At 44.4% G+C, this 22,827-nt stretch overlaps 4 protein-coding genes across 16 annotated transcripts in view; 1 reads left to right on the top strand and 3 right to left on the bottom strand.

Annotated features, from left to right (window-relative positions):
- LOC134038486 (electrogenic sodium bicarbonate cotransporter 1-like) overlaps nt 1–9,748 on the bottom strand; it is a 29,863-nt gene extending 20,115 nt beyond the window's left edge. For 2 of the 5 annotated variants that reach the window (XM_062483870.1, XM_062483871.1), the window contains exons 1-3: nt 9,256–9,748; nt 3,813–3,886; nt 1,780–1,959 (exon numbers count right to left, since the gene is read on the bottom strand). In XM_062483870.1, coding sequence (XP_062339854.1) covers nt 1,780–1,959; nt 3,813–3,886; nt 9,256–9,275 — 274 coding nt within the window. In that variant the 5' untranslated portion in view covers nt 9,276–9,748. The remainder of the gene's footprint in view (nt 1–1,779; nt 1,960–3,812; nt 3,887–9,255) is intronic. The other 3 variants (XM_062483873.1, XM_062483872.1, XM_062483874.1) reach the window with 2 other exon arrangements.
- Nucleotides 9,749–11,048: 1,300 nt separating this feature from the next.
- On the bottom strand, nt 11,049–15,349 carry dck (deoxycytidine kinase). Of its 2 annotated transcripts, none has more exons than XM_062484083.1 (7): nt 15,174–15,349; nt 14,553–14,668; nt 13,305–13,498; nt 12,990–13,137; nt 12,720–12,835; nt 12,100–12,199; nt 11,049–11,318 (listed from the first exon to the last, which is right to left on the bottom strand). In XM_062484083.1, exons 1-7 carry the CDS (start codon nt 15,262–15,264, stop codon nt 11,292–11,294), a joined length of 792 nt encoding a protein of 263 aa, XP_062340067.1. In that variant the 5' UTR covers nt 15,265–15,349; the 3' UTR covers nt 11,049–11,291. The 2 variants fall into 2 exon arrangements, with proteins under 2 accessions (XP_062340067.1, XP_062340068.1); XM_062484084.1 differs by having other exon boundaries at nt 14,564–14,668; nt 15,174–15,315.
- Nucleotides 15,350–15,498: 149 nt separating this feature from the next.
- LOC134038493 (MOB kinase activator 1B) lies at nt 15,499–20,094 on the bottom strand. The gene is made up of 6 exons (XM_062483894.1): nt 19,780–20,094; nt 18,803–18,969; nt 18,094–18,187; nt 17,672–17,805; nt 17,383–17,546; nt 15,499–17,225 (listed from the first exon to the last, which is right to left on the bottom strand). Exons 1-6 carry the CDS (start codon nt 19,791–19,793, stop codon nt 17,148–17,150), a joined length of 651 nt encoding a protein of 216 aa, XP_062339878.1. The 5' UTR covers nt 19,794–20,094; the 3' UTR covers nt 15,499–17,147.
- Nucleotides 20,095–20,116: 22 nt separating this feature from the next.
- On the top strand, nt 20,117–22,727 carry pus1 (pseudouridine synthase 1). Of its 8 annotated transcripts, none has more exons than XM_062483881.1 (7): nt 20,122–20,514; nt 20,663–20,815; nt 20,922–21,157; nt 21,248–21,385; nt 21,526–21,628; nt 21,731–22,431; nt 22,534–22,727. In XM_062483881.1, exons 2-7 carry the CDS (start codon nt 20,746–20,748, stop codon nt 22,561–22,563), a joined length of 1,278 nt encoding a protein of 425 aa, XP_062339865.1. In that variant the 5' UTR covers nt 20,122–20,514; nt 20,663–20,745; the 3' UTR covers nt 22,564–22,727. The 8 variants fall into 8 exon arrangements, with proteins under 8 accessions (XP_062339868.1, XP_062339865.1, XP_062339864.1 ...); XM_062483880.1 differs by having other exon boundaries at nt 20,625–20,815; XM_062483885.1 differs by having other exon boundaries at nt 20,123–20,514; nt 20,776–20,847.
- Nucleotides 22,728–22,827: the final 100 nt, after the last annotated feature.

Below are 22,827 nucleotides of genomic sequence, written 5' to 3'. Positions count from 1 at the left end.
GTGACTACTGCGCTATTACACACAAAGAAGATGGAAGTCTGGACAACCGTAGTTCAGAGGTCGGCCAATGACCCTTGCTCTAAGTATATACCCTACACACCATGAGTTACTGTACTCCTAAGTGTTTTGAACAGGCCTGTTTTCACTTCTAGAGATTTGTGCAACCAAAGTGGCGAAGTTATAAAGTGTCCATTAAGCTGTAAATCAGCTTGGGCCTATTTCTGTGCAGGGAAGGAGAGTGGGAGAGACCTAGAGTGAAATTTCCACTGCCTCAACAGAGGAGAAGGGAGGTATATCTCACACTTTAAATAAAACACTGCAGACAAGACGAGAGATTGACAGGGTGGGGGGGGGGGGGGGGGGGGCTTCTGTTGGGTCTGGCAATCAGAGCCCAGACATGAAGAATACTGGAGGATCTGTCCCTGGACAGACTAAGTCTAACAGCCTGGACCAAACTTTACAAGCCACTTGATAAGGCCATATTCTGGTGTGAACAACACCAGTAAGTCAAAAACATTGATAACGGGGCTTTCATTGACTTTAAAAAGGTTTGCCAAAATCAACAGGATTAGGAGGATTTAGAGGTCAAAATTATGGAAAAACCAACAAGTTCAAGTGTGTGTGAGTGGGTGTGTTGAGTATGTTGGCAGGATATGCAGTAGAAAGCTTTTGTACCATTCTACACCTGGAGCCGTGATAGGAGTGTGGGGACTTTATGACAGTCATCCTGCACGTGAAACTTCACAAATGCCCTTGATTCTCACTTCCACTTTGGTGATAAACAGGCAACCAACCAAATGAACCTCCAGATGCCCCATTCCTTCAAATGAGCTACCAAAGGAGTTGGACTGTATGACATTCTCTTCACTGCTGTTGAGTCATCAACGTTGAGCCCTATTATCTGGTCTGGACTGGGACTGAAAAACGGCATGGGACTTTGGAAACGCAGACCGGCCCACGACCGTGTATTATTATTATACATTCTTTTTGGGGGGCATTATGCCGCGGCCGTTTGACCGCCCATTCGGGAACTCTCCCGACAGTAATACCAAGCATTCAGGACTAACAACAAGAGGATTACAGGTGCTGACGGCTATAAGATGAAAGGCGTCCCAGTCAGAAGTGACAGGGCTGGGAATCTCCCTTATGCTACAACACCAAGCGCCATATGTCTCCTGGGAATTCAGCTGCTAAAACTGCCCGTGTCTTCTCAGACTGCATTGTCAGACACAGCCACTGCACAAGAGTATCTTTAATGGCATGCAAATGACAATGTGCACTAAGAAAGAGCCTTCAGTGCGTGCACAAACTCCTTTTAGTTCATCTTTGGGCTCTGCATGAGGCTCTGGACGCCACGTGGCAGGTAGAATGGAGAGGTATGAAGAGAAGGGGGTTCTAAGGTAGGCGAGTTCCTACAAGTTCTTCTTCACCAAGGGGGGTATAACAAGACGACACGGGAGCTGTCTGCTGTGGGAAACAGCTGTGTATCAAGGAGGCCGATGTGAAACAACACTGTATACTGGCCACTGGCCTGAACTCTGGGGTCTTGGACTGGTGTGGACCTTCAACTACAAGTCTGAATGGATCAGATGTCATTTTTGGTGGATATCTTCAATGTCAATTGAGTGTGAAGGAGAATTCGGAGCTGGACTAAAAGGTTCGGCATGTTGTGAACACGTGCGCTCAACTGACTGGCTGATGAATGGTTGACTTCATTCACGGGTCATGTCGTCTAAAGATGCTTCGTCCTGAAACAGAAGCGATGAGGTTGGTACTTACTGAGGGGCATGAGAATGTTGGGGCAGGCCTCATCTGCATTCTCGCAGTCCGACTTGTCTCCGCCCTCCACATTAAGCTCCACCCTCTCCCTCTTCTCCTTGTGGCCAGACTTGCGTCGGTGACGTCGCCTGCGGTGGTAGCTCTTGGGCACGTGCACGCCGATGTACACCGTGTGGTGACCTGCCACGGCACAGGGGGATGCAGGTCAGATTACGACAACTGTTACCACAGGAAATTACATTAATCCTGCATGTTGGTAATCCACAACAAAATTTAGGAAATGCACATAACAAACAAGGGTGAGCTCACAGATCCTAGCAAGACCAGCGAGAGACAAGGTTCTGATCTTGTCTGTGGACACGTTCATGTTAACTGACCCATTAATAAGGAGTGAGTTATTTTTCCAAAACGGAAGCTAGCTAGTTTTAGTTAGCTTCCGTTACCTAGCAACCTAGCATAATACTCGTAGCAATGCTACTACCTGCTAGTGTTACTTGTTAGCCTCCTAATTGTAAATTTTGAAGCCATACTATAGCGTTTGTCATATAGTTTTTGTCTATCGGAAAATAGTCGGTTGGAATGTTCAAAATCACATATGTGTGACGCTACTCCTTAACGGGTTAAAAAAGAACCGGCATGCAGGTGTCGGTTGAGCTAAGCCTGTAGTTTATTCTTCAGAACTAACGTCACACATGCCTGCCACACACACAGCCTGCCTATGGTCGGCAGTTTCCCCACGGGTCCATCTGGACCGGATTTGTCCTCCTCCTGACACACTCTGAGGATGTAAATAAATACCAACTACTTCCTGTACAGTGCAGCTCATACAGGAAATGGCTGACCATCTCCAGGAAGTCATTTTGTAGGGAACGCAACAGTCCTGTGCCAGATGTAGAACAGTCCGTACGGCCAAATATTCCACCTTCTATGTCATTCTCCACGACCACTCATGCAATCGGATCTTCCACAACATCAATAACAGTCCAAAAAAGCAATACAAACAGAACAATAAAGTATGGGGACGATAAAATAACTTTAAACTAATGAAACCACACGTTCAAAGTAAACTGAACACGACCACTCATTGAATGATATGAATAGATTTTTTGGTGTATATCATTTTCATTCTCTCTACGCCCCCCCCCCCCCCACAAACAGCACATGCAGTATGAAGCAGAGAAGAAACCTCTAACTCTCCCTTTCATTGGGTTTCTCACTATGACAGTACTGTGCAGAGTCAATTAATCTTACAATGGCACTTCCCTTGCAAATATGCTGTAAGTTATCGTAAATACGTTTTAAAATGAGTAGATGTGTATATCACTTCCAGAAGGACACACGACACAACATAACCTGCGAGTTAACGATTTATCTGATACCTGACCTGACCTCCTTAAATGTTTTCGGGATGAGTTAAACAAGTTGCTATGTTCCCACACGAGGTTAAGACAAAGTTCGGTTTCAACTCCCAACCCTGGGGGACATGCTAGGCCAGAATCTCACAGACAAGTGAAAGAGCTGGCAGCCATTACTATGTACACACGGCCCCGTCGTTCCTCAAACTGTGAGTAAGTTCTTTGTGTGTACACATGCACGCAGGTCTGAGAAATATCAGCATGTTCCTGTACGAATGTGTCTGTACACAGAGTGTGAGTGAGTAGTGTATGCGGTATGCTTATGTGCAGTTAGCTGATGGCTAGGTCTGTCCTGAAGGATTATGGTAGTAAACATCTTCACAGGGAGAAAAGAGCGGGTGCCTCCTAAACCAGCCTGCTCCACATCTGGATTTTCCATTCTAATCCCTCTTCGATTTCATCCCTATACTAGCGGGAAAACCATACAGCCATCCGAGCCAGCGACCTGGAGACCAAGACCGGCTGAGTATTATGGGATGGGGCTGGTGACGTGGGCAGCTAACAGCGAGAATTGATGCCTGATTGGGGGGGAAAGCAGATATAGAAGAAAAAGGGAGGGAGGAAAAGGGGGGGGGGGGGGGAATCAAGAAAGAGTGACCAGTGATCCAGTGATCTCACCTTCAACCTCCTCCGCGTCACAGATGTGCTTGACGAAAGCAGCCCCTCGGTCCAGGACAGCCTCATCCTCCACCCTGCATGGACAAGCAAAAAGCCCGGTGAGAACAGGCCACACAGCAGAGAGAGCCCTACGTCAGGCGGCACGGCCCGTGAACCGGTCACAGGTTGGTGTCACTACCCCAGCCGAACTTCTGAGACGATGCTCAGTGCACGCGCACATACGCCCGCACACGCTGGCACAAACTAGTCCCGTTTATCTTCTGCTCTGTCGTCTCCATAAGGAGACAGTTTCTCCTGTGTTTCAGAAGGCTTTTGTTTGCCAGGATTAGCTTGTTTTGACACACAGAACCCCCCCCCACACACACACATTTGGCCACATCTGTCCGTTTTAGAGCCTGGAGGTCAGTAATGCGTTCCCATGAAATATATGCCTGATAATTATCCCTATTCAGGAGTTGTATTCATCTACATACAATGTTGTTCATCATCCAGCTATATCCACCTATTCTTCTACCTGTTAAACTTGTCAAACTCTCATTGTGAAATTACCAAGGGAGAGGATCCACCTACTTCAATAGAATAATCCCACCAGACAATAAAAATGTATATTATGAATTTCATCTTCAGTCGTTTCCTACAAATACAAAAATATTTGTAAAGATACTTTTATAAAAACAAAACGGTGTTATCTACCCAGAGACAGTTATAAAGATACAGGAAAGCAGGAAGAGAGAGGGGAAGACATCCAGAAAACGCCACGAGCCGGAATCAAATGTGCACCGCTGGGTTATGGCTGTAGCCTTTGTGACAACCACACTCTACCCAGTGAGCCACCGGCGCACCCAGTCAAAATACATTGTTAAGTTGTTAATCATTATTCAATGGAGCTGGGCAGGTAGTGTGCCCACGTCCTGCATTCCACTTTATTAAGACATATAGATGTCCCACACAGCGTATTTTCCACTTTCACTAAACAGGTTTGACCATTCTTTGGCCTGGCTGCTTGAATGAGGGACAAATGAAGTGAAAAAAAGAACAGCGATGCTCCACTTCCTGCAGTCTATGCATGTCAGCGAACGTATACATTTCTTCATAGCATGTCTATGCATGCATGTCTGAGCTGTGAGCAGATGACGCTTGCACGGGTGTGTGTGTGTGTGTGTGTGTGAGAGTGTGGCGCTGTCAACGTTGCATACCCTGACTGACTGTGCATGACAGGCAGTAGTAAACCGTTTTGGCCAGAGCTTGCTGTAGTTTCCTGCTGTATGCGGAAACAGTGGCGTTTCCTGTAGTTCCCGGTACACTCGGCAGCTGTTCCTTGATAAATCTAACTCTAACCCTTCTCTTCCAAGAGGAGGGGGGGAACAGTGGCTTCTCGTTCAAGGCCACTCCACACCAGGCCAAGCCCGGCCTCATGAGCACATCAGGACAGCACGGGATGCACAGGAAGTGACACTAACCTGCATCCGAGTTCCCTCTTGGGAGGTCTGATTTACATCAAACAGAAGTTACAGTCTTTCCGTTTTATACCCATCACTTCCCTAATACACAAACGGATTAGTCGGTCAGCCTTAAGACTGAAAACGTGCATGCGGAGGGATGGGGAGAAACACGATCTGCCCATCGGCGCTGGTATGAGAAAACAAATCCACCTGTGTCGCACAATGACTGTCTGACATTCAGCTGATGAGGCCCATCTCCGGACGACACTGATCCTGTGACAGCAACTGCGCTGTGCGCCCGTGCGGTTTCTTGCCTACCCTCGTCCTCACAAGTCACTGCTCTCAGAAGAGACCCAAACCTTTACCTCGGACAGCATCACCTTCCCTCACAGCTGCACCCCTGGACAATGTCAAAGTTTGAAAGGGAGTTGGGATGGATGGGTGGGTGGGGAGGGGTATGTGTGTGTGTGTAGGGGGGGGGGGGTGGTTGGTACACAAACTCCTATATAAACAAAGACAGGAAGGATGTGACTTGTTCCTATGATAGCACTGCAGGCTCTTCTGCATGGACCTTATCCTCCCATATCTAGCTTTGGGATTTTGCGGTGGGGGCAGGAGAGGTGCAGCACTGAAGTGCTGCTCACTGATCAAACGAGAGCTCGTCTGGCTTGTTGCCACGGTGCCAAGCAGCGCCAACACCGACTTGGTTCTTAATTGTTGGTGGAGAGGACAGGTTCCCACAAGGCGTTTGGTGATGGGAGGGATCAAAGCCTAACCCCCACACAACAGCTTAGAACGTCTTTGCATCTTTCATAACGATAAAGCAGGGAATGAGAACAAACTCACAGCTGTCGTAAACCGTAATCTCTTCTTCTTCTTGTTCTTCCTCACTGTCTCTTGAACAGTTTGTGCTTTCCTCAAGGCAAGAGAGTATGCAAGAAAGCTCAAGAGCCTCGAGTGGCTTCGTCACCGTGGACGCCTGTGGTCCCCATTAAGTCAGTATCACAGTCCCCGAGGTGTCATTGACAGCGAGGTCAAGTCTTTTTTTGAGGCACCATGTAAGGAAATGGGAAAATGTCTGCCCTAACAGCTGCCGGCACAGGGGGCAAGGGAAAGTGCCACGGGTGCATAAGGTCAGTTGTCAATGCCTTTCCCCATCAAAGATATAGAAAGAGAGGGGAGCTGAATGCATGCTTTAATTAGGTTTGTAGCACAAGGGTCACCCCGTACAGAGGCTTTGAGTAGTGCCGAGTTGCATTGTTTAAGGTCGCACCACTGGACATTTTCGATGATCGGGTTCTGGATGAAACATGATTAGTTCAACCTTACGGAAACATGGATGTGCGTGGCTTGTCCAAAACGTTTGACATAATGTAACAGACCTCTTCACCCTTTCAGTGCACGGGATCGTTTACAATAGAGACACCAAAGAAAGACATCGGAACTTTGAAAGGGCCCAGATACTTGACTCGAGAACTGTCTGTTTAGGAATTTGACCATCCGCCAAGCCTTATTCTTTGTTTCACTAACAGCTTCTTATTTTAGATACAAACCCTCCAGTAGAACCAGACGTGTCACATTTAGCAAGGCCTTTAGAGCAGCCTTTAACGCAGCCCTTTGGCACTATATCAGTGTGGCTGGGGTGAGGAGGAGGTGGTGGTGGTGGTGGGGGGGGGGGGGGGGTGCCAGGGAAGCAGGTCAAGTAACAGGAAGAGGGCCTTCAGTGTTCGGTCTAACCTTAACCACACAAGCCTGTGAAGAGGGGGAAAGCAGTGGAGGTCAAGTTGCATGCTCATTGCCAGTGATATCAGGGCTCGGGACCCCAGTTAATCACTCCATACCGAGGGCTCTGACAGGGACCACCTTATGCGGAATATGTAGCGGAAGGCTCAGAAGAAGTGTGGAGAGTTTGACATCCCCATTTTGGGGGGGGGGGGGGGGGGGGCGAAAATATATTTTTTAAAAGGTAGATGGGAACCTTGGTAACATCCTCCTGAACCATTTGATAAAATAAAAAAATACATAGTTCATAACCCTTAACTTTATTCGTTCAATTGGCATTGATTATTACCAGCGGGAAGTGAATCGAAGTAATCGGATTAAGGCAAAAACATATTCTACAAAGCCTCTTAGTGCTCGTGAGGAATTCTGTGTGAACTCTCACCAAATGGTGTGAGTACATTAACACATCCACACGGAGCTTGATGTTAGAACAGGAGCATTTGACACCTCTTTCCACACCTTTGTCTGCAGCCGATTGTCGTGTCAGGCTTAAGGTCATCATAGCTGTGGTTTGGCCTGTCAGGCCACCAGCTTGATACTGAGGTATATTACACTGGTCTCCAGAGGTCATTTACACCTCCTGGGATTACCTGCAATACAGGTAGCCTACACTCTCTCCTGAGACTCGGGGAAGAATGAGAGGCAGAAGGATGGTGTGTGGTTTCAAACCAGACCGTGCTACGCCCAGACTTCTCACTCGAGGACGTGTTGGTGACCTCCTGTGCTCCAAGATTAGCATGTCAGTGCATGAGGAACCGGGATCAGCAGCTCAGAATCAGGAATCGGGATGATCCTCAGCTCCTGACAGCCTGACTCACCAAATCCCACCAACCAGGTCCATCCTGAAGGTCTTTATGTAAGCTCAGCAACCTGCTGAGAGGCTATGGGAGAACCCGAAGCGCACACACGCACGCACAGCTAGCAACAAGCAACGCAGCCGTCCATTAATTATTCAAGACCGTTGCATTGAACGTGATTCCTTGAAAAGTTTGGCAAGTATGTTTTGTCTTTAAATCACTTTATGGAATTTCTAGTAAGCGTGACAAAACTGGATGTGTGAGTTTACAAAATCCTGATACTGGATTCCTGCACGTGAGACGTTGGCCAAGAAGAAGCAACACATGGATAAATGGATGGCAAGTTAACGAGGCACTGACTTCCCTGTCCTTTGTCAGCAACCACAATACTCACGACAAAAAGACAGAACAATGACGAATCTTTTGTAACTGTTCTTGACCAACATCTTGTGTGGCCTTACTTTCTTGCCTGACATGAATTGGAATGGCTAAACCTATAACTTGCGTAGCTTACTTGTCTAATCTAGATGGGTGTTGATAAACATTGTCTCTAACAACACACTTTAAATGACTACACAATATATCCATGCTAAACCCCGTCTTGCAGATTAGACCAAAGAACGCCATATGGGAAGGAGGTAACGTTGAGAGGTAACTGAGTGCGCGTGCTGTGCGTAATTATTGCGCGCTCCGCCGTCCACGGACAACAGCCGTGTGAACTTACTGTAGCAAATATTACACACTCCGTGTGATTTTGCTGGCCCAAAAATAAACTTGTCGTGGCACATCAAGACAGGAACTTTTTAGAACTTGAAACAATGCCTAGAGTTATTCATGGTATATGGCTAATTTAAACTTGACTATAGATAACTATGTCCGTCCCTTCTCGTCTGATTTAGACGAGAATCTAATTGAATGTGACAGGATCTCGGAAAATAGATTACCGTGACCGCTCAAGCCATAGCCTCACACAAGCGGTGGTGGCGGCAACCTGCGGCTTATCCAGACCTAGATTGTGTTAAACTATTGGTATTCTTGAGGAACTCATTGTTAAACATTTTATGCGGATGCAAATAGATGCAATGCGTTCATTTCGTGCTATTTTACAAGAAGTGATGTTGCAGATGTGCACAGTTGATAAGTCTCATTAGCTATTATGCTACGTTCATGCGTCTCAGGTTTACGCACAAATTCATTTGCACTAAGGATGTAATTAGTCTGAAATTAGAATGCTTTCCACATAGCCTAAACTACATCTGCGGCTCTGTAACTTCACATTATATTCAACGACCTCATGTGATCTGCTATTGATCAGATACGTATAGGCTACGAATTGCGCATTCTACTTGATATCAAGGCATATGTTGCAATGTTGACACCAAAACCAACTGGAAAGTAAACACAAGACTTAAATATACTCACTTGCTTTTTTCGGTACTCATTTTGCCAAAGTTATGTCCAGCTTTTCCTGAAGTTTGACTCCAAAGGAGTAAGCTACTGAAGTCGACGTACCGTCCTGTCCTCTTGCTCAATAAGTGTTGGCAATATATTGGTTTAGCCTACACTAAGCTATCGACCTATCGATACTAAAGAGAACTTGTTTGTTTCACGATTAATTGGTTAACGTGATTAATGATGTAGGCTAAATTCACTCAGTTTCTGTCTATATGAATTAGTGATAATCACGACAAAAGTTGTTTTGAAATGTTGCACTTATCTGTTCGGAATCAAAGTCATGTTATCGATGCTACAAACTAAACATAAAGTAACACCTAGGTAAGTCATGTTGTTAGACCTAATCACTCCATTATTTGTAAATCCTCGAAATTCAGTTGTAGTTTATTACGCTGTTGCCTAAGAATGAAGAAGTACTGCGAGCCCAGCGTGTCTTTTTCCATTTTTAAGTACCTTCCCTCTTATAACGTCACGCCACGAGTGGGAGGTAGAGGTCAGAAAACTACGCTACGCTGGGTCGCTATCATCTTTCAGTGTCTCTCCCCTTTAACTCATTGGAGTTCTGGTCTATGGGACTGATTTATGTTTAATAAAACATTTTTTTAAAACATGTTTTTACATAACTTTTCAGCTCGAGACCATTGGCCGTGGGTCCTTTTCTTGGAAGACTATTAAAAATACAGTTAATTAATGCAGCGCACACAGCACCCCACTTTCAAATGTACTATATGGTATGTCAGGTCCAATGGTAGGCTACGACGGAGCCATGCAGGGTTACAATTACAGTACCAGTATGTGTGTAAGGGACAAAACTACAAAATAATTCAAATGGTTTGCTATGTGCCTTCACTCTGTCTTTCTCTCTGCTGCTGAACATAGCACCAAGGGCCTGTCTGTCTCCCGGCAAGTCTGAAGGTCTCCTGCTTTTTGCCGCACTTTTTACCGTCTTGTGTGACACTACAAAATGGTCCGACAGAACCAGAACAGTGATATTACAATAAAAAAGTGATACATTATTTTGATACAATGTAATACATTTATTGGCAGCTTATTTACAGAAACGATTTTGGCTGTAATCGTTTTAGAACCCCAATAATACTGTGAGTATATCAGACCCGTGAACATTGGGTAAGTAACACACATATTAACACACACAACGGTTAAGTTCACTTGACAAGAAGACATCAATGACTTGGCTACATTTCAGGACTGCAAACAGTGAAGTTCTTCAAGTTCAACCTGTATTTAGCAGTAATTTGTATGCTTACTCTTGAGTCACCTTGCAATAATTATACACATCTACAACACCAGGGTTTTGGTAAACCAATAACTGTAATTTAAACATTTAGTTACCTTATTGCATGGTGAACATCTCTGTGAATCGCCTGTCTTTTGCTTATTCAGCAAATCTAAGGTGCTGCAGATGTTCTATGCTACAAAACAATATACCACATTACCTTTTTGAGAAGTGGTAAAATACTGCCATTGGCCCTAGATGGCCCTATGGCATAATAGATTTAACTGTCAAATACTGTATATATTAACACTTTTATAGTTTAGCCTGCCTAGTTTAATAAATGCCAGGAATATAATGTCAAAGAAAAGATATTGACGTTATGACAACCCCACACAAATTCCGTATCATACTGGACCCCAACAGCAGCAGAAGATTTGCTCCTCAAAGTTTAATAGAGGAGCCTTCATAAATAAAACAAGTTAACAAATGTTGCATTGAAACAGTCAGGGAAACCACCATCATATCGCTCTTAAATGTATACTTTTTATTTCCTTTTCCATGTACATTGGTCATTATAAATAAAACACGCATAAGAAAACATCTTTACAAGGCAAGTACCCTTAGCTATAAGGTAAGTACATTTAAAATGCTTTGAGTGAATGTGAGACATTGTTGTAATGACAAAATATCCTCAATCCCAGTTTAATCATCCCTGTGAATGTAGTGGCTTCTGTCCTCCACAGAGTCACTGATCATCTGCTGAGGTCTACAAAGAGCTGAGGAAGTCTTTGACCTGAAATAGGCACAACAGTTAGCACAATATACATACATTTACATGTATGCATTTAGCAGACGCTTTTATCCAAAGCGACTTCCAAAAGAGTTTTACAAAAGTGCATAGGTCACTGATCATAACAACGAGATAGCCCCAAACATTGCGGGTAGCCAAAACATGAAGCATACATTGTGAAAACTATGGGAGTCAGATGGCTGAGCGGTGAGGGAGTCGGGCTAGTAATCTGAAGGTTGCCTGTTCGATTCCCAGCCGTGCAAAATGATGTTGTGTCCTTGGGCAAGGCACTTCACCCTACTTGCCTCGGGGGAATGTCCCTGTACTTACTGTAAGTCGCTCTGGATAAGAGCGTCTGCTAAATGACTAAAAAAAAAAACTAAATAAGTCCCAAAGGGAAGAACCATAAGAGCATGTCGTTGAACAAGTTAAAATTAACAATTTAACAACATGAACCTCAAAAGTGCAATTTGTATGTGACATTATGTGTGTATAAGTTTGAAAAGACATCATGCATAACGCTGGTATTTACCATCGGCATTAAAAACGGTTGCATGCTTTTGGTCAGGCTTCAGTTCCATTAGGGAAACTGTGTGCGTATGTGTTTGTGCACGTGTTGTTGTGAAGTCATAGAACAGGAAGTTTGAAACAGTCAAGCACCATGTTCTCTTGAAACATAAAAAACAAGCTATATATAGTCCCATCCATTCCTTAGTGCTTACTTCACATAAGTGTTACTTATGTTTATCCAAACATATTTAGAATAAGGTGCAACAAGTCTCACCTTTTCCACCATGTCAGCACATTTAACTTTGTCCCCTTTGAAGTCTTCATTCACGTCCAGAGTCAGAACCGGAACGTTGTTTAGATACTCAAACTCCATACTGGTGGTCAAAAGATCAAAATGAGACATGCGTCATTGACTTCCACAATGCTTATGCAAGCATCTATCGGCAGAAATGATTTTCGACGCGAGGAGGAACTCGTGCAATCCATCTTTTTTAGGAAACGTTCGGCTCACAATTGACCTGAGATACAAACCAAACCGATGTCCCAACTCTTTCTTTATCAAAACACATTCCTGCATCATAAATTACCTGTTAAATACCTAAGCCTCTAGTTTACATTTACATTTTAGTCATTTAGCAGACGCTCTTATCCAGAGCGACTTACAGTAAGTACAGGGACATTCCCCCGAGGCAAGTAGGGTGAAGTGCCTTGCCCAAGGACACAACGTCACGTGGCATGGCCAGGAATCGAACCAGCGACCTTCTGGTTACTAGCCCGATTCTCTAACCGCTCAGCCACCTGACTCCCATTCTAGTTCCGAGTCCACACTGACAACCCCCCTCGCTCACACGCAAACATTCTACGACGTAAGCAGGTCGCGTGTCGGCGCCTCACCGCATGGTTTTGTGCTGCAGCCAGCTCTCATGTTTGAAGTGGAGCTTCTCCATGTACTCCAGGGAGACGCCTTGCTCCTCCTCTCTGCCTCGTAGGTGCAGCCGCTCCAAACATCTCTACACACACACACACGTGCGCGCGCACACACACGCGCGCAAAGGTTTTTCATGGAATAAGTCTTACCGTTCCGCTTTCCTAGACAGCTTCTCAACCAACAGCACGGGATGGGGAAGTGAGAGACAGCGACAGTGGCTGTGTGCTTGAGGGTACCTCCGGTGCGGCTCTGAGGTAGATGATGCCGTCCAGCTCAATGTGTTTTCCAAACTGATTGTGGAGCCAGCCATGCCAGTCCTGGTAGATAGCCCACTCGGTGTCGTTAAGACACTCACTCTCATACAAGTTGGCGGCAAAGATGTACCTAAACGGACACAACGCCAGAGCCAAAGGTATCATTTTGAAGTTCCCTCACCACAAGTGAGGAAGAGTGAGAAAAACGTTGTAGGACATCATAGGTCACATCCATTACATTACGGGTCACATCCAGTCACGCTCGCTCCAGACAGTCGTCGATGCCGCCGTCCATACCTGTCGCTGTAGACGGAACGCTCAAAGAACTGGACGGGGTTTCCCGCCTCTCGGAGCTTGCCCTGTGTGGATTTGATTTGAGCGCGTACTCTGCTCATACAGGCGTAGGTCTGGAAGGTGTATGCCCACCTCTCGGGCTTCTCATACATCATCTGAAGGACATTGCCGCCGCTCTTCTGAGAGGTGGTGAGCTCCTGCAAGCAGGAGTTGGGTTACTTCTATTGAGTTCTAGTATAAAAAGACAATCATCATGCCACTTGAACCGAATGTAGATGGCCTGGTGAATAAAGGTCCCCTAATAAACCACGTGAGAATGGGCTCTGATTGCACACCAGCAGTAGAAGTCAGTGCAACTCCCAATTGCTCAGCATGGTTCACAGTGGGCTTAGAATAATGAGATTGAAAAAGGCTGACGGTGTGAATTGAGGTCTTGCTCGCGTGTCCTTACATGCCTGGGTATTGATAGATAAGGGGGCTCGGGATGAAGGGTTCGAGAGAGTAACGAACGAGATCGAACGGTTCATCTGGAGGTTTGGCTGGGGTATTCTGAGCCAGACCATGTGTATAGGAGGGAGAGTGGAGGGTCTGAAGACTATGAACGGACATGCTCAGCTGTTCAGGGCAGTGCCATCTGTTCCTCTGGGTGTGTAATCTAACATACTGACACAGAGTGGACTAGGCCAGGTGGCAGCTGCATTCAAAACTCAGTTAAATACAAGCGCCATACAGGCGCACACACAGATTCTTGAGTCAAATGCAAAGTTTTTAAAACAGATTTAGCTAGGGTGGGGCACACAATTTGGATGTTGTGATGAGCCCAAATTCTAAGGTAAATTGACAATGCATTAAGGGATTGTAAATGGCCTGCCCATTCATCCTTAACAAAGCTTCATTAACATGACATTCTCCAGTGACAAGATCCAAATTCCCTCATTATCCCAGGGATTAATGACCAATCTCATCTCATTGCAGATCAATTAGAGGTGTCTCCATGCCAGAACACAGGGCAGTCTTGTGATAAAGCTCTACACACCATAATAATCTCATGGAGCTTTCCAAGGGCAGAGACAGGAGTCATCGGAGATGGATCAACCACTTATTACACCAATACCTTGACTCTAAATTCTTTGAACCACCTTCAATACATTTGGATAAAAGCGTCTGCTAAATGAATAAATGTCAATACAAACCCAACCACTCATTGTTGATTTTCACTCAGGTTTAAGGTAAAGTGAATGTTTTATTTACCTCAAACTCACCCTTCTGGGTTTGTACATTGCACCACCTAGCGATTGGTTCAGGTACAACTTCCCAGTCATTGCTCTGCTCCTCCAAGAAGCGCACAAATGTCGATTTGCCCGCCGCTGGAGAGGAAATGCGGAAGTAAGACAATGGATGAATTAAGTGTATTAACGTTAAGGTTATGGATTCTTTCCGATACATTTAATAATGTATTTAACACTTGTATTAACAGATGTCCAGGCAGTTCTAAAAATAGCCCATAATATGGACATGCGCGTGATCATTCGACCTCATGACAGTATACATTTTCAGCGCGGGACTTTTTGGATCTGCATGTATGGACTACAACTAAAAAAAAGCTAGCTTAATGTGGGCCTGTTTTAGGCCTATAGACAATTTGACCAGCCATAACTTTTTATGAAATGACAAATACCGACTTAAAAGATGTGCCGACACTTAACCGATTGCACAAATGTGTAGAGCCTACACAGTAAATAATTATGGTAGCTTATAGCCAATTAAGTCATACGTAATTAAGTACAGTGTCATCAAATAACATATCAGAACCACGATTGTGTATTTATGTTGTAACCTACTGTAGCCAATGTTGCTTTTTACGCTACTTACCAATATTGCCTTCTATTGAAATTCGCATTATTCTTTTCTCCTTACTATCGTTTACTGGACTAAGACAAGCCCTCTTCTGTGTCGACGGCATTGTTTTAAACGATAAATGTAGACGTTGTCAACTGGCAAATAATTTGCGTCTTGAGAGCCCGTGGTTTGAAGCTTTCGCGCCGTAAGGAAACAGCTGCGAAAGATGTTGCAATTGCATAGCTCCGCCCACATAAATGCTTCCTCTGCCTTCACTTGCCCCGACTGCTCACTTATTCACTAAGCTATTCATAGTCTACAGTAGGAGCAAATTGAGTATTAACAATACCAAAATTACTAACGCTTTCAAAGATCCTCTTTATTTGCCTTGTAAACAGCATTCATTCAATTCAGTAGCTTTGAAAACCCCCTCAACCACATTATTTACAACCGATTCACTTGATTATATTACAGCCAGGGGACTATACACTATAGGTACAGTATCAACCTGTGCCATGAGTATTTTCATAGAGCAAAGAGGCATGACAAATAGATGGCTTTGTTACAATTACAACGTTTCAGGTTGTCTGATGAAGAATCACATTCAATATCTAACGCATAAGCTAGACTAAATGACAACAAAGCATTTAGTAGACTTCGGAAAATATCGTGAAGAGGGTAAAGGCGAAAGTCCCCTTTAAAACTGGGCTAAACCCCAAGGATCACACCATGCTTATAAAATATGCTTTCCAAGAAACACCAAACCCTATTGTATATGCTGTGTGGGTTACCTCCCATACATTTCACATCTTCTTAATAAAGAAAAGTTTAGAAAATAACATTTAAAAAAACAATGAAATTCATTGCTTTCAACCCTTACTGCATACTCACTCTTCATTGCTATCACTTTTAGGTAAAACAAAGAGAAAATAGAAGAGCAAAATCAATTGTTCCCACTTGAAAATTGTTGTTAAATGGTCAGAAGTACATGACTAAAATAAACAATGCTTTTCATCTCCAGTGTAAACCTAGCATAACAGTTTTTGCATAGTACAATCCATTTTCATGTTGGGATGTCCACGCTTCTGCTCTCTGAAGCACAGCACTACCAAACGACCATACAAAAGCATAATAAATCCCATCTTTCATTGGGTAGTTAAGCATTGCATTGACATTCTGTGCGGGCACAAATAACGTTGCATTAACATTCAGGAAAAAATGGGGGCGAGAATTTAAAAACGTTTTACAAAGTGCTTCATGGCTGGTAAGATAATACAAGACAGAGGCATCCTATGGGTTACAAATGTGGAGCTGATAAGATCATAACTAACCATAAAAAACACAGATTCATATATTGCGCGTGATCTGGGAAGGGAGGAAGGGGGAGGTTCTGCATTAATCTGAGTAGGGCTAAAACTGTCTTTTCCTAGACTAAGTGTTAGGTTTATCCTACAGTAAAAGGTCTACGGTACCAGATGGAGAGTGAACATGAGCCATGTTAGGCACTTGGGAATGTGGAGTTACTGGTGGTTTTAAGGGACTCGATAAGTAAAGGTCTTGTAATTCTATAACAGTAGTTTCAAGGCCTAAGCAGAAGATAAGGTTATTCATTGACTAGTCAGGAAATGTAGTTGGGGGGAAAAATGTCACCAACAACCCATTTGTTCACACTGTTGTACCACTCGAACCTTCCTAATATATGTACCTCTTCACTTGTAGTAGGGATATTCCAATAATTTCAAGATAAATGCAAACAGAAAAGGAATACGTTTCTTGAGGTTTGCCGAAACTGTTAATATAGGTTAATAAATGTACCAGCAAAAAGCTAGCGCTAAAGGGTTAGGCTAACTCCATACCGTATCTCCAGGTGCCTAACAGAAGTACAGGCTTCCTCAATCCTGGCCATATCAAGAACACATTATTCACGTACTGCATACAATAGCTCTCATAGGGTGGGTATCTGTGCAAACTAAGTATAGACCACAGGCTGCAGGAATACCTCACAGCCTATCTGTCCTTGGTTGTCAGTTTCTCAATCAGCTCCTGTAGTGGGACCAACTCTTTCCTGTCAATCAAGCCAAACTCCTGTAAAACACAAGAAAATACAACAGTTTACTTAATCATGTTTTCACTTTAGCCTCATCTCCTTTTGTGCCTGGACAACATTTGAAAATCATCTTCCTGACACTCATCGTCCACAGACAAGTACCCGACACCTCTTTGCATGTGCGGTTTACTTTACCTGTACAAAAAAGATGAAGTGTTTGAACGATGTGTTTAAATGAGCCTCCTCTTGCAGCTGCATGACAGAATCAAAGTGCTGGTGGTAAATGTGGGCGTAAACCCTAAACAGGCGCTTCAGGATGGTCTTGGCCACCGACATGAAGTTCCGCTTGAAGGGCACACCTTGGGTGAAAACGCAAGAGATCACACTGGAGCCACAGAAAACACGGCAGGGTCTGAGAGCGAGAAAACGCAATTGAGTGCAATAAAATCTTTAACCAAAATGGACTGCAAGACACAACTCATACCTATTTTGGATGGGAAAAGCGTCTCATCATCGAGTTGGTCTTGCACCCAGGTCATTAGATAGTCAATGTACTTGGGAGCTGAACATTTAATTGGCTTCTTGATGTTGGTTCCATCTGCCCAATGGTACTCATACCTATACGAGAGAAGTTGCAATAAGTCAGGTGGCTGAGCGGTTAGGGAATCGGGCTAGTAATCAGAAGGTTGCCAGTTCGATGTCCGGCCGTGCAAATTGACGTTGTGTCCTTGGGCAAGGCACTTCACCCTACTTGCCTCGGGGGAATGTCCCTGTACTTACTGTAAGACGCTCTGGATAAGAGCGTCTGCTAAATGACTAAATGTAAATGCAATAATCGTTGGATCATTAAAAAAAACATGCAAACATCCAACCCGTTCTTCAACGTGTATTTATGCAAACCCTTACTTGAGCCCAGCGGACATGACAGGGCAGCTTTCCTCGGTGCAGAAGTCTGTTATGGTGCCATACAGCATGTTGATCTGGTTGAAGAAATCCACAGCTGGAAAAGAAACACTCGTCAAGGACCCTCTCGTGTGCGCTCAAACATTTATACGTGGCTATCCAATAAGAAATGCATAGAAATAGCAGTCTCCGTGTAATATACATGTTGTGTCAACTCCCAGTCACATGCAGAATTATAGCACGGTCTCATGTCAAAGAAGAGATTTATGTTCAAGTCTTCTATCGGAATCGTGGGACCTGCAGTCAAAGCTAGGGTCAGTCTGCTGTTTGCGAATCTCACCGCAGAACATCAGACTTTCCAAGAGTGAGGTCACTGCATGTGTGCTAAACAGGAAATAAGACATCCGCTGGCAGAGTCATTTAACTTGATGTAAGACAGCAAACAAAAGAGCTGGCAGTACAAAGAGGTCTGTCTTTCCCCTAGCCAACACAGCACTCCTTGGAGCGAATGTTAATATCCTCTCCTGGAAGTTAACTGAGCTGAAAGTTGACTTTACAGAAGTAAAACACTTGAGGTGGCTGACGCATCTCTGATCCATTTGCAACGTGATACGTGGTTTGGGCCAGGGAGTCAGGGAGAAATGTCTAGGGAAACTTCTCGAAGGTCATGAAAATGTGTGCAGAAGATGGAGATGTGCAGATAGCCCCTTACTGTTGACTGCAACCCACTCGTTCAGATCCTCTCCTTCTGGGAGCATGACTGCCACTCGGAGGTTCCCACTGCCCAGTGTAGCCTCTGCGTGTTTCAAAAGCTCATATTGATGAGAGCCCTCTGGTATGTTCTTTTTGGGTTTAAAAGTCTTGGACGAGCGATTGCCACTGCGAGACAATATCAGAGGGGGGGGGGGGGGGGGGGGGGGGGACAACAACAGAGGTAGTGAAATAATGTGTATAAATGGCATATTGTGTGTTGAGAGAGATGTTGATCTACCCTAAGACAAGCCACTCCTGTCCATATTCTGGACACAGTGGCTGTCCCCATACCATACAACATATGATTAATACAAGTTTGATACCAGCACATATGCCTTGTCATGCCTTCATTACAGCTTATAAATACACATTGAAACTTCATCCCATTGGCTACCCGAGCACGCACTTTGAAGCAGTACTAGTGAGGTAGCCAGCAAAAGCGTAGACAGGGCAAATGCGTACAACCTAGCTTGGTCTATTTCTGGTTCAGCTGAACCTTAAACGTTGAAAAGCACCTACAACTACAGTCCAACAAGAATGTATCTGTCAGACGTGTTATTTTGTAGCAGCACTGGCAGCTTTCCATAATCAAGTGACTGCTGAACTAAAACGCAGTTAGGGTTACCCCAAGTTAGGGCTCATAATATTAGTTAATTTGTAGGCTATGTCAGTTCCTGACATAATTAAAATAGGCTACTCTATGGAAAGAAACAGTCATCTACTATAGTAACCGGCTAGCCATTATTCTAAAATCATAAATATTGCTGAAGAAGCAGACAAACAAAAAACAAAATCCCCAGGTCATTTGTATTGCCAGTTGGTGGGCTCGCTAAATGTCGCTCAGTTCACCCAAAACAAATATCAAAACATTGAAAGAAATGGGTATTGAACTTCCAACACAATGATCCACAGTAAATATCTAGCTAACAAACTTACAATAGAAAGCTCATCTTTCTGAGGACGGAGAGAACGAGGCCTCGGTGTTAAAACTGAAGTCAAGCTGCTGTGGTCAGTAGTAGTAGCTAGCTATAGTCCAGTTGCTGGCCTGTTGTTGCTAGAATCAGAAGATTGTCAAAAACGTGGACTTTAACTTTAACAGTTATACCCTTACAGAAAACGTCGACTAACCACTCTGGAACCACAGGCAAAAATGTACAGCATATTATGAAAAGGCGTCGCGGGCTAGCTTCCAGCTAGCTAACATCAGATCAGAGGAGACGTGTGCACAGTGAGTAAGTGCGCGTGCACCCTATTTCATATCCACTCTCGCGATAGAAAGGTTAAAGTTTCGCGTAGCCATGTGTGTTCCCACTTGATGTACCACTAGCTAGGCTATTTACATTACAAATATGTATACTGTAGCTAGCTACTTCTAACGTGCCAGGTCGCAATTGGGACATCCATGTTTGATGATAGTTCGTGAGTGCAGCGTCTAAAAGTTTTTTTCTCTACTCATTTTGCTATCTTTAACGGATGACTAGAAAAACTAGCTAGCGCAACGCTGTTATTTGATGCTAAGTTTAGTTAGCTCAGATTAGCTTGGTGGGACTGAGGCAGCTGACCTACTTGCCTCCGTTACAGTTCACCCCATCGCTTTGCAAGATATGCTGACAATTCGTCCGGTATTGAGTGTCTTAGCAAGTTCACGATTATTGAGAATCAATTGTAAAGGTAAGCCTGGTAGGAACAGTTGTGCTAGACATCTTGTGCAGTGTAGATTCAACTCTGATCTGAAGCCAACTGTAGATTTTACCAATTAACTGACCCTTCTGTCTGTCTAGTGGGAATTGGTCAGAACTTGCGAGTCTTTTCTCCCTAGCTGTATTCCATCACCAGTTCGAGCTCGCGTGATATTGCCATTCTTAAGCTCGTGCAAGCTCCTTGGAACTGACCCTTTGAAAGATGTGCCCAACCTCTGATCTGCCCTCTAAGATATGTGGAGGACAGAATATAAAAGGCAGACTTCTTGAGGGTATAAAAGGCGATACCAAGACCAATTCCCAGGTATTCTATGTGAGGATAGAGTTGAATGCTCGTTGAGTTATCTCGTTAAGAATGCGTTCTGTATCCTCCATTAGGTTGCCTTAACAAGTGTGTGGGGTACCGTTGGATGATGAGCACCGAGTGTGAGAACATGCAGACCGCCAAGTCATTGAAGCGAGTGGAGGAAGGAAGCGGGGACTTGGGAGAGAATGGGCACATCTCAAAGAAGGTGAAAACTGAGGAGGATCAGGCTGCTGATGAGAAGAAATACCCGAAAAAGAAAGTGGTTCTACTTATGGCCTATTCAGGAAAAGGGTACTATGGCATGCAGGTAGCTATCTTATTTTCAAGTGGTCTAAATTCACATAGATTATCTGTCACTGTCGTTACCTTATGTCTTGGTTTGGACATTTGTGTTTAGAGAAATGCTGGATCTTGCAAGTTCATGACCATTGAAGATGAGTTGATCAGAGCACTTATTAAGGCTGGATGCATTCCGGAAAACCATGGTGATGACATGAAGAAAATGTCTTTCCAAAGATGTGCGAGAACCGACAAGGTATGAACATTGGTAGGCATAGTGTGTAAAACCTCTAATCTGAGTAGTTGCTGTTGGGTATGTTTACTGCATTGTATGAATATATATATAAATCGAGACATGCCGTGCATTCATTCTCGAAAACATTTTTTTTTTGTAAGGGTGTTTCTGCTGCTGGTCAAGTGGTATCGCTGAAACTGTGGCTGATTGAAGAAATTGTTGAGAAAATCAATTCTTATCTTCCAGCGCAAATAAGAGTGCTTGGTGAGATTACATTGTGAAATAAAGTGCGGTTGGAAAATATGAAGCCTTTTCTGTCAGATTCACTGTGGATTACTGGATTACTTTTTTTTTTTTTATCAACAGGTTTCAAGAGAGTTACCGGGGGTTTCAATTCCAAAAACAACTGTGACGCTCGCACTTACTCTTACATGCTTCCCAGTGTGGCCTTTGCTCCAAAGGACTACGACACCCAGAATTCTTCCGCCTTCCGTTTAGAGCCAGAGACACTGCAGAGAGTCAACCGCCTCTTTGCCCAGTACAAGGGCACCCGTAACTTCCACAACTTCACATCCCAGAAAGCACCCAAAGACCCCAGCGCCCGCCGTTACATCACGGAGATGTCTTGCGGCGACCCCTTCGTGCGCGGCGGCTCCGAGTTTGCCGTCATCACTGTGCGAGGCCAAAGCTTCATGATGCACCAAATCAGGAAGATGATCGGTCTGGTGATCGCAGTGATGAAGGGCTACGCCGGGGAGGAGGTTCTGCAGAGGAGCTGGGGGGAGGAGAAGGTGGATGTGCCCAAGGCCCCGGGGCTGGGGCTGGTGCTGGAGAAGGTCCACTTTGACAGGTACAATAAACGCTTTGGCGGGGACGGCATCCACGAGCGGCTAGAATGGACCCAAGAGGAGGACTCGATCCAGGCCTTCAAGGAGGAGCACATCTACCCCAGCATCGTGCAGACCGAGGGCCAGGAAGGCTCCATGGCCAGCTGGATGGCCACGTTGACCCTGCACGACTTTGAGGCCACAGCTTCAGGGCTACGGGAGGATAAGGATAAGAAGCTGGTGGGTCAACAAGAAAGCAGAGAATTTTCAAAAGTATATATTAAGAGAATATACAGTAATAACATCCTACGTACTCATGAATCTTTTTTTCCTGTTTTCCAGGATGAAGATGAAGGTGATGGCTCAGACTGAGTCACATGCCAGACAAACCAGGGATACAATGTACTTTACTAATTTGCGGTTTATATATATACAAATTGAGTTTTATTTTAGTCATAGGGGAATGGTTATAGTCAATGGAAATGATTTGCTCAATTATGGAATACAAAAATAAACAATTGTTCTTATAAAGCCAGCTCACAAGTGCAAATCCTTTCAACAACAATTGAGATGTTTTTCAGCTGCATTTCTTTTCTTTTTGTATGAGTTTGTCCGCATGGGTGTAGATGCACTTGA

Source organism: Osmerus eperlanus, chromosome 18 (assembly GCF_963692335.1).
Source record: "Osmerus eperlanus chromosome 18, fOsmEpe2.1, whole genome shotgun sequence".
NCBI lineage: Eukaryota > Metazoa > Chordata > Actinopteri > Osmeriformes > Osmeridae > Osmerus > Osmerus eperlanus.
Note: the sequence above shows the minus strand (reverse complement) of the source record. Positions and strands in the feature narration are given on the sequence as shown.

What these genes read in the sequence shown, in the direction of transcription:
- dck (XM_062484083.1), bottom strand. Translation starts at nt 15,264, where the DNA reads ATGCCGTCGACACAGAAGAGGGCTTGTCTTAGTCCAGTAAACGATAGT. An exon ending in ACCTCAGAGCCGCACCGGAG is followed by an intron (nt 12,836 to 12,989) that starts GTACCCTCAAGC and finishes GTGTGTGTGTAG; the next exon opens with AGATGTTTGGAGCGGCTGCA. An exon ending in CTGCAGCACAAAACCATGCG is followed by an intron (nt 12,200 to 12,719) that starts GTGAGGCGCCGA and finishes TTTGACCACCAG; the next exon opens with TATGGAGTTTGAGTATCTAA.
- LOC134038493 (XM_062483894.1), bottom strand. An exon ending in GTCATGTCCGCTGGGCTCAA is followed by an intron (nt 17,806 to 18,093) that starts GTAAGGGTTTGC and finishes TCTCTCGTATAG; the next exon opens with GTATGAGTACCATTGGGCAG. An exon ending in GCTTTTCCCATCCAAAATAG is followed by an intron (nt 17,547 to 17,671) that starts GTATGAGTTGTG and finishes TTTTCACCCAAG; the next exon opens with GTGTGCCCTTCAAGCGGAAC.
- pus1 (XM_062483881.1), top strand. Translation starts at nt 20,746, where the DNA reads ATGTGCCCAACCTCTGATCTGCCCTCTAAGATATGTGGAGGACAGAAT. An exon ending in AGCGCAAATAAGAGTGCTTG is followed by an intron (nt 21,629 to 21,730) that starts GTGAGATTACAT and finishes TTTTATCAACAG; the next exon opens with GTTTCAAGAGAGTTACCGGG. An exon ending in AGGATAAGGATAAGAAGCTG is followed by an intron (nt 22,432 to 22,533) that starts GTGGGTCAACAA and finishes CCTGTTTTCCAG; the next exon opens with GATGAAGATGAAGGTGATGG.